This window comes from Acyrthosiphon pisum, unplaced genomic scaffold, assembly GCF_005508785.2.
Source record: "Acyrthosiphon pisum isolate AL4f unplaced genomic scaffold, pea_aphid_22Mar2018_4r6ur Scaffold_20558;HRSCAF=21379, whole genome shotgun sequence".
Classification (NCBI taxonomy): Eukaryota; Metazoa; Arthropoda; class Insecta; order Hemiptera; family Aphididae; genus Acyrthosiphon; species Acyrthosiphon pisum.
The window spans coordinates 1,051-11,595 of record NW_021769930.1 but is presented as its reverse complement, the minus strand read 5'-3'; the positions used below and the strand labels follow the sequence as shown (position 1 = coordinate 11,595).

At 25.8% G+C, this 10,545-nt stretch overlaps 1 protein-coding gene and 1 long non-coding RNA gene across 7 annotated transcripts; one reads left to right on the top strand and one right to left on the bottom strand.

The window, feature by feature from the left end:
* Positions 1-4,104: 4,104 nt before the first annotated feature.
* On the bottom strand, positions 4,105-5,133 carry LOC100573939. 3 transcript variants are annotated; one of them, XM_016801575.2, is made up of 5 exons: positions 5,021-5,133; positions 4,887-4,943; positions 4,687-4,788; positions 4,363-4,562; positions 4,105-4,288 (listed from the first exon to the last, which is right to left on the bottom strand). In XM_016801575.2, exons 2-5 carry the CDS (start codon positions 4,932-4,934, stop codon positions 4,132-4,134), a joined length of 507 nt encoding a protein of 168 aa, XP_016657064.1. In that variant the 5' UTR covers positions 4,935-4,943; positions 5,021-5,133; the 3' UTR covers positions 4,105-4,131. The 3 variants fall into 3 exon arrangements, with proteins under 3 accessions (XP_016657064.1, XP_003242104.2, XP_016657065.1); XM_003242056.4 differs by having other exon boundaries at positions 4,106-4,288; positions 4,687-4,791; XM_016801576.2 differs by having other exon boundaries at positions 4,106-4,288; positions 4,363-4,475; positions 4,687-4,791.
* LOC103308236 lies at positions 4,808-9,469 on the top strand. 4 transcript variants are annotated; one of them, XR_001678889.2, is made up of 6 exons: positions 4,808-4,958; positions 5,032-5,149; positions 5,238-6,150; positions 6,298-6,379; positions 6,654-6,731; positions 7,891-8,596. It is a non-coding gene; the product is annotated as an uncharacterized LOC103308236 (long non-coding RNA). The 4 variants fall into 4 exon arrangements; XR_510374.3 differs by lacking the exon at positions 7,891-8,596 and adding an exon at positions 8,855-9,469 and having other exon boundaries at positions 5,032-6,150; XR_001678888.2 differs by having other exon boundaries at positions 5,032-6,150; positions 7,974-8,596.
* The last annotated feature ends 1,076 nt before the right edge of the window (positions 9,470-10,545 follow it).

The following is a 10,545-nucleotide window of genomic DNA, read 5'->3' as shown; positions in this document are numbered from 1 at the left end:
CGCATATAAAAGAGCGTAATGTACAATTCACGGTAAGTCTAACATCGACATACTATACAGACCTACCCAGGCTGACTGTAAGTATGTTTGACGGAGACAACACCGTATGTTCGGAAGTCGCTATGGAATCTACATGCAAGAAGAGGAAGGCGGAAAAAACTGCTGCACCGATGAAGAAGGCCAAGACGACGTCGACAGCGTTTACCAATATTCCGCTGCTACAAATTAGAACTGCTATGGAGATAGAGAAGTTGAGTGTGGACAATCTGGTTCACGTCACACAGCTGTTGACGGATTTCAAACTGAAGGTGGGATCGCAATTTCACATTTCAGTTTGGATAGTTTTGATATCAATATGGCACCCGGAACATTTTTCCACACTGATGAACCCAAAGAAATGGACGACTACGAATCTGGCACGCGACGAGCTACTGGAGGAATGCAATAAGGAGGATATTCCAATGAGAGACAGAATCAAGACCTTGTTGCTCGTGGCTCGCCAATTTATGAGCACATGCTTAGGAGAATTGTCGATCGAATTTGTGACATCGATTTTCGAGGAAATGATCGATACATCAGCGACGTTATTGCCCCCCGTGGACCTAACGGAGTTGATGAAGTTACTAAAGAATTACAAAATATGTTGCGACAGTTCCCTCCAAAGCTCCCAGTCATCGTCACAGCCCATGGTGACCATGTCCATTGCGTCCACGTCTGCCGACAGTCAAACTCGGCTTGTCGGTGTTTATGGTTGCAACGATCCGTCCTCTATCGCCAACATGGACGACGACGCCTTCGAAGACGCGTTTGGGCGCTACGCCTCACGTCGTCGGACTGGGAAAGTATCGTGCGATATTTTTCTACAGACGGCCGGGAACCCCAACAAATTGACGGCGTCGGTTCCTATGGATGATTACGTGATGGACGCAATTTTATACAAGTACATGGTAAAAAAGTTATTTGCAATATGTTCATAAATCGTATCTAAAAGAAGTGTTCATATCGACCATGGTGAAAAAATTTGGGTCGTCGTATCACTTTAACGTCACTCATTTTAAAACATATAAATTTCGAACTACAGAAGTTAACATTAGTAGTAGTAATTTGGGTGTTCTGATTTAAATTTTACGGGGAGATGAAAAAAGTTCAAGGGGGAAAATCCTCCTTGCAGCACATTTGATCACCGTATAGGTAAAAATTCTAAAAGGTGGGTTGGGGCTTCTGAGTTAAATTTTACGGGGAGACGAAAAAAGTTCAAGGAGGAAAATCCTCCTTGCAGCACATTTGATCACCGTATAGGTAAAAATTCTAAAAGGTGGGTTGGGGCTTCTGAGTTAAATTTTACGGGGAGACGAAAAAAGTTCAAGGAGGAAAATCCTCCTTGCAGCACATTTGATCACCGTATAGCTAAATATTTTAATATGTATGGTTGGGTGTTCTGAGTCACTTTTTACGGGGAGATGAAAAAAGTTTAACCAGGAATGTGTGCCTAACAGTGAAACAAATCTCCCTGTAATTTTATAGAAAAAATTCTAAACGATTTTTAATATCATTTTCAGAAATAAATACAAATATTTTTTTTATTATTATCATTTTGTTTATTTATTTTTAATCAGTTAACAGTATTTTACATCAAATATTAAATATAATATAAAATTTTATAGTAGTAATTTGAGGTGAAAAAAATTCAAGGAGGAAAGTCCGCCTTGCAGCACATTCGATCACCGTATAGCTAAAAATTCTAATATGTATGGTTGGCGTTTCTGAGTCACTTTTTACGGGGAGATGAAAAAAGTTTAACCAGGAATCTATGCCTTACAGTACAACCAATCTCCCTGTAATTTTATAGAAAAAATTCAAAGCGATTTTTAATTTGACAGACAAGATATTAACATTTAGTCAGTTACTATGCAACTGTTGTACAATCAAGTCGTGTTATTTTTTTTTTCAGTAAATTATCTTATTGATTCGATTTTTTTTTTCAACCTATTATTTTATGTTTTATTAAAAACTATGAATTTACAGAAGTTTTCTAACGATTTTCCTTCATTGGTTTATTTAGTAAGAAATAATTCGTATCCAGTACATTCAGATTTTACTACATTTTTATCGAGATTAAAATCGTATAATTCATTTCCACCTACTTTGTGTCAAAATAAATATTCGTTATCTGAGGCCGGATTTAAGTATTCAGGAACTGCTGACATAGTCGAATGTTTTTGTTGTGGACTGGTCTTGCAAAAATGGACCAAAGATGACATTCCGTTTGTTGAACACGCAAAATGGAATCCTAAATGTATATTTGTTTTACTTTGTAAGGGTAATGAATTTATAGAAAATGTAAAAAACGAATATCTAAAATCTACACATGTTTGTGATTGTAATCAGTTTTAATTATAGTATGTTATTTTACTTGAAGAAATTAATTACATTTTAATAATTTGTAATCATTTAAAAATAAATATTGTGTTAATCAACTTAAATGTGTTAACAATATATATTGTATTAATCAACTTAAATGTGTTAATAATAAATATTGTATTAATCAACTTAAATGTGTTAATAATTGATTTTATATCTCGTAGACTTGTAGCCGAGTGGGATAACGCGTTTAGTTATAATTAAATATAATAGGTTCAAAATCCAAGTTACAGGTTCAACGATCCAGGTAAGTATAGGGGATCCTACGCGTTATTTGATTTGGTTTCATAGTCACTTTAGTTTTTTATATCAATTTCAACCAAATAAGTTCAGTATATAATACTACAGGATTCAAGTAATATAGGTACTCAGTTTTCAAATATGTGTGTTGTAAGGATCATACGTTATTTTATTTCACGTTTTTTTAAGTTAAAACATTTTTTATATCTGTACGTTTTTTTTTAAAAAATCATCAAAAATCGACTATATCAAAAAGACCACGTCGCAGTACAATATGATTCCAATTGCTGTTTCAAAGTCAGTAATCGATATACGACCTCTGAGCAAGAAAAGTGTACCTAACTGTTGGATTTTTGGTTGATAAAAATATGTTTACAGTCATTATATTACTCCAATGTAATTTTACAAAAAAAAATGTTAATGATCGATTTAATACAGTGGTATACATTAATTTCGGATTCAATTTATAGCTCAATAACTAATAATCTACATACTAATAATTGTAAACGTATAAAAATAACAGATACCATGTATTATTCAGCTAATTTAAATCAGCTTACTATCAAATTGTATGTTAATAACCAATTTATCACGTTATCATATAATGATCTCCATCGAATAAAAGAATTACAAGAATGTATAGATTCATATATTGTTGAAAAGCAGAAAAAGTTGGTTTCATATCAGTCAACTTTTGATACAGTGTATTCATTAATTAAAGCAAGCATTAATATTCTACCATTATCTTGTCAGAGAAATGATTTTACTAACCAGTATATACAAAATTTTGATTTTAGCAATTGTTTCGTACAGAACGATGATTTTAGTTTTATGTTTGAAATACTTCAATTCCACAATAATTCATTATCAGATATAATATTAAATGATATTAAAATATAACCATATTTTAACCATATAAATTATAAAGTTCTTTATAATCTTACTGTTGACCTTCGTTATCATATATTATTCGTATCATTGTTAACCGTGCTAGTAATAAACCGTTTTTTTTATGAAATTTAAACTAACTTTCATGAATTACTTATTGTTTCATACTTCATAAATGTAATTTTTTGTCGTCCGTACTTCATAGCAGACCAGTTTTGGTTAGCGTTAAAGTACATAACCAAACCGCATGTTCGACCGTCTCGCATATTAATCATTTTTTATATTAATAATTATAATTTAAATATTATTTATACTATTATTTTTTATATTAACAACCATTTATGTATTTCTAGTGCTATGATTTATTTCTGTAAGTACTTACCTATTATATATTTTTTTTTTTTTTTTTTACTCTTTAAACTTTATACCATTGATAATATTGCATTAATATTTAATAAAAATAGAAACAAGATTAATTATTTTATTTTAATGTTACTACTTTTATTATACAATCATTAAAATATAAATGTTTACAATTTGTAATATTAATAAAACAGTTTATACATTTAAATTGTGATTAATTTACTTTTTAGTATTTTTGATAATTTTTTTCTTAGGATCTGCTGAAACCCGGTCCAATATTTCTCGAAGAACATCATTGATTTTGTTTGAAATGTTTGAATCTTTTGTATCTCTACTAGATGTATGAATTTTAATACTAGCTTCCGCATGTTTCCATCTAGTACAAAAATTCAATATTTAATACTTATATTTTTATTTTACACATGTTATAGACCATAGTGTTTTACTAACCTTTCATCTGACGGAATATTTTGAATTGTGTTAATTTTATAGTGCTGAATGACATAGTAGTCTTCACAGTGTGGTGCAACAGGACATTTAAAAGTGTATGAACTATTTCCTTCCTTCATGGTTATGGTGTTTAATACATCGTTTTCAAATTTTCCTTTTGAAATCAAATCCATAAATGTATCCTTGTATGATTCCGATTGCTGATATATAAAATAAAGTAACATGTCAATTGGTATTAAAAATGTGTGTGTGTGTGTGTGTGTGTGTGTGTATGTGTGTGTGTGTGTGTGGGTATAATATTTTAGAAATAATATTAATTATTACCTTTCCGATCTTGGTCTTTTTACTACTACTAGCTTTTGACTCATCAACATTTTTTCTTTTACTCGTTTTTGGTGTGACTCGTTTTACTGAATATGAACTTTCCTGCTATTATTTAATAAAATATCAATTATATAAATATAAAATTATGTTTTATATCTATTATGATATATACACACAAATAATAAAATGAGAATACTTACATCTTCGTTTGATGAGCCTTCATCAGTTACAATGGTGTATGAAGACATTGTATTTGCCTTTAATAAAAATTTGTAAGTTAAGATTTTTAATATACTAGATTTTTAAAAACTTATATCAAATCAAAATATATTACTTGTTATATAGTCTTGTAGCGGTTATGTAAGGGTGTGAAGCGACGACGCAGCAAGTTCAATAGAAAATGTTGAGATTTAACACTGACTATAATCAATGTATGCTGAATGATTATATAGAATCTAATAAGGTTGTATGAGTGTGTAAAGTAATCATGTATTATTGTCAGATAATTAGATATAAATAAAATAAATGTATTGCACTCATTTTTGTTTCAGGCTTTCCACATTAAATTGAACATAGAGATCATTTGGTTAAAACACTGCTAATTTATAATTTTAAATAACTTTAACATATATATATATTATGTATAACGATAAAAATAATGTCAGTTTGCAGTTTATAATCAGTCTAATATTATGATGTGATGTAATATCGCATGATTATTTTATTTTCAGGTAAACTGGTCTGATTAGTTAGATATAAATAAAATAAATGCTGTGTACTCATTTTTTTAGGCTTTCCACATTTAATTGAACATAAAGGTTCTTTGATCAGATTACCTATGCTAATTTATAACTTTAAATAACTTTTACATATAAAATAAAAAAAAATGTCAGTTTGCAGTTTATAATCAGTCTAATATTATGATATGGTTTAATATTGCATGATTATTTTATTTTCAGGTAAACTGGTCTGATTAATTAGATATAAATAAAATAAATGCAATGCAGTAATTTTGCTTTTTAGGCTTGCTACAACAATTGTGTTGCACTTTGTCATCATTTTATCAGATTACCTACTTTATTCAATAATTAGTAATGATTTTTTTATAATTTTAAACTTTTTATATACATATTAATTCCAATTTATATAAAAAAACATCAAGACCTATGTATAATAACTGCATCATCACGCTATCAGACCATCTAAAATTAGTAATTTATTAACTAGTGCTGATGTAGCTCAATGACGTTCTGTATATTTTCCATAAATGTGATAGTACATATAAATATAGATTCATTTTTCATTGAACTCTAGAGTTTTTTAGATCTATGATTACAGTTATATAACTAATTCTTAAACAATTTGTGTATGTACCAATTCATTTTTCAACTGTTACCTATTCAACGTGAACGTGCAATTCAAGATTTGTTCAGCAAACAAATAGATTAATACCTACTATTAAATGTAAGTTATGAATCAAATAAAAATAAATATGTCTAACACATAATTTTCAAATTTCAGTGAAATAAAAATCAAATTAATAATGAAAATATATAAAATGCTATACTATAATATATTAATTTAAATGTATTAATTAATTTTTTACTATAGAGTAAGCAACGTCTACAAACTGAACACACATTGACAATTGAAGATTTGTACAATAATCATATGAAAATATCAGCAATAACATGTAAGTTAAATGTTTATGATTAATAAAATGACATAATATTTAATATTAAATTAATTCATATTATGTAAAATAAAATAAAATTTTAAAAATAATAATTCACTACTTTATCGTGTATTTATAATACATATTTTTTAATACTATGATTGTCAATATGTGTTATTTATTTAAAGGTAAATATAATTCAAAAAAATATATATTAAGTATTAAACTATTAAGTTATATAACTAATTCTCAAACAATTTGTGTATGCGTTAATTAATCTTTTTTACTATAGCTTAAGCAGAGTATACAAACTGAACACACATTGACAATTGAAGATTTGTACAGTAATCAAAATGAACAACAGTAACATGTAAGTTAGATGTTTATGATTAATAAAATGGTATAATATTTAATATAAAATTAATTCATATTATGAAAAATTAAATTAAATTAAATTAAATATTAAATATTTTCAAAACAATTTAAAATTTAATCAAAATTCAGTGTCTATATCATGATCAATTTCAAATATAATTAGTATAACAGAAGTAATTTTCAAAAAAACCTTATAAAATGTGAATATTATTGTAAAAATATTATATTGTAGATCAACTACTGTAACAACTACTGTGACATAATTCATAAAAATCAAGTTTAAATTGAACTAAACTTAATTATTAATTAATACAAATAAAAAATAAATATTGTGTTCATGTTTTTTAATTTTTATAACATATACTATATTAAATAGATGAAAATAATACTAATGTTGTAAACAAATGTTTTTATATTTACAGACAAAAACCAAATATTATATTTTATATAAATATTAAATATTTTCAAAACAATTTAAAATTTAATCAAAATTCAGTGTCTATATCATGATCAATTTCAAATATAATTAGTATAACAGAAGTAATTTTCAAAAAAACCTTATAAAATGTGAATATTATTGTAAAAATATTATATTGTAGATCAACTACTGTAACAACTACTGTGACATAATTCATAAAAATCAAGTTTAAATTGAACTAAACTTAATTATTAATTAATACAAATAAAAAATAAATATTGTGTTCATGTTTTTTAATTTTTATAACATATACTATATTAAATAGATGAAAATAATACTAATGTTGTAAACAAATGTTTTATATTTACAGACAAAAACCAAATATTATATTTTATATAAATATTAAATATTTTCAAAACAATTTAAAATTTAATCAAAATTCAGTGTCTATATCATGATCAATTTCAAATATAATTAGTATAACAGAAGTAATTTTCAAAAAAACCTTATAAAATGTGAATATTATTGTAAAAATATTATATTGTAGATCAACTACTGTAACAACTACTGTGACATAATTCATAAAAATCAAGTTTAAATTGAACTAAACTTAATTATTAATTAATACAAATAAAAAATAAATATTGTGTTCATGTTTTTTAATTTTTATATCATATACTATATTAAATAGATGAAAATAATACTAATGTTGTAAACAAATGTTTTATATTTACAGACAAAAACCGAATAATAAAATAATAATTATTGATTTTGAATTCACAAACTATCAACGTACTGATTTAATACTTATTTCTGCAGCAATATCACAGACTCATACTGAATCAAAAATTAAACGTTTGCGAGGTCGACCATTAATAATATCACCTGATGGAAGAATAACATTAATGAATAATTATACCTATTTAAAAACCAGAGATTTGTTACTAAAAATTTTTGAAAAGAAACCAGATCAACTTCAAGTAATACTAAATGAATTAAATTTAGCTATGGAAACAAAAACTTCAAACTTAACCAAAAACTATTTAAAAAACTATCTTAATTTTAATAATCAAAATCCAATTATTTTACTATGGAATGGTAGTTCAGATAAAAATATTTTATTGAGATTAGGTTTTAATACCTATATAATGTTAAATATGACTGCATATGATACTGATAATAATAAAATATTTTATTTAAATTTAATTAATTTCCAAAATAATGAAATTATATTAAGTTATAAATTAGGTTATATTATTAAAAATGGTAGATTTCTATCGTTGAAAGAAACTCATGATTTAATTTGTGATCTTAACCATGATATTACTTTTATACATGACGCAGTTAATGATGTAAAATTAACGAAATGTATTTTCAATTACTTATGTATAAAATATAATTATCAGAATATTTTAAGTAAAATATGCATTACACTTTAAAAATTGAAAATTAACCTTTATCGAGTTACATAATACCTAATTTAATATTTTTAACGTGAATTTATCATAAATATCACTATCATAATCACATTATAATTTATAATTAGATTATGACTTGTAATAATATGTAATATGCTGAAACAATTAATTTCAAATAAATAAAAAATCCTTAATCTCAATAATAATCGCTATTATTTAATATTGAATTTAAATATATATATATATATATATATATATAATTCTAACTTATTTTAATTACAGTAAAATGCAGCGAAATCTAGTTACAAAAAAAACACGTATGGACATAATTGGAAGCGGACTCATTCAGTTAGATCGGTTTAAAAAATGTTCAAAAACGTATGTCTTAAAAAATGATTATAACTTTATAGACTTTAAACAATTTTTTGACTATGGTTTTGATATGATAGTTTGTAAATTAAAAAAAATGACACAGCAATCAAGTATTAAATTTAACTTGTATCTCGACTGTGTTTACGTGCATGTGGTAACACAGGAACGTCGAGATATTTCATTTAAAACCGAGAATAAGTTAGCATTTACAAATTCAAATTTCGAAAATTTATTAAAAAAAATGTTTAATAAACTTATTAAGGAAGAATCTGACTTTGTTACTAGAGGGAGTGGTTGGAGTTAAGATTCAATTGATGTCTTACAGTTAAGAATTAATATTGTAAACCCGTTAACCGGATCTAGTTATTTAATTTTACCTGACTCAATACGTAAGAAGAAAGCTGTTATAAATGTAAAAAACGATGATGAAAAATGTTTTAAATATGCGATTTTATCTAAGTATAATAATCAATCAAATAAAAGTCGATTTAATAAACAATATTTTAAAATGCTTGAAAAGAAATGTAATTTAAATTTTCACTGTATCGACTATCATACACCTGTCAAACAAATTAAAATATTTGAACGTTTAAATAATTTGTCAGTTAATGTTTTTAGTTTAGATGATACAAATTTTGTTTTTCCATTATATATGAATAATGTAGAAAGTAAAAATCATTTCGATCTGCTTTTGATTAATCGTGGTGAAACATCGCATTATTGTTTTATTAATAACTTTAGTAGACTTATTAGTAGACAAAAAACAAAACATGAATCTAAATTAATTATATGTAAAAGATGTTTTACAGTTTTTAGTAATACTCCTTGTAAATATAAATTGTGGGGTGTTCATGGATTAAAAAAACATAAAAAAAATTGTGGGAAACACAAACTAGGAAGACCTGTAATGTTTGAAGACGATGATGACAATTTTATTTATTTTAAAAATTTTAAAAGAACGCAACGAATACCGATAGTAATTTATTCTGACTTTGAATGCTATTTAAAACCTAAATTCACCAAACAAAATTGTAAAATTAAAACACTGATAACACATAAACATAAACCAATGAGTTATGCATATTACGTGAAAATAGATTATAATATTATACCTAAATATTTAATAAAAAAATATAAAATTCTGACGAAACTTCATGTTTACAGAAATCAAAATGCTGCAAAACATTTCATAAAGACCATGATAGGTATAGGTACAAGGGTTTATAATCTTTACCAAGTAAATATACCTATGAATAAATTAACTAATGATGAGGAGCTTAAATTTCAAAATACAAAAATATGCGATTGCTGTTCCAAATAATTTGAAAAAAATAAATAAATTAAAGTAAGAGATCATAATCATTTTACAGGACGTTTCAGATCAGTTGTTTGCTTAAATTGTAACTTTGAGTTGTGTAACGTTTCGTTTCTACCGATCTACTTTCATAACTTAGCCTATGACAGTCATTTCATTGTTCGTGAACTTGGTTGTAATGAAAATGATATTCATGTAATACCTAATTCATCAGAAAAATATATATCGTTTAGTAAATCATTCAGATAAATTTAATATAAAATTTATTGATACGTTTCGTTTTATG

What these genes read in the sequence shown, in the direction of transcription:
- LOC100573939 (XM_003242056.4), bottom strand. Translation starts at nt 4,934, where the DNA reads ATGTCTTCATACACCATTGTAACTGATGAAGGCTCATCAAACGAAGAT. An exon ending in AAGGCTCATCAAACGAAGAT is followed by an intron (nt 4,792 to 4,886) that starts GTAAGTATTCTC and finishes ATTAAATAATAG; the next exon opens with CAGGAAAGTTCATATTCAGT. An exon ending in AAAAGACCAAGATCGGAAAG is followed by an intron (nt 4,563 to 4,686) that starts GTAATAATTAAT and finishes TTTATATATCAG; the next exon opens with CAATCGGAATCATACAAGGA.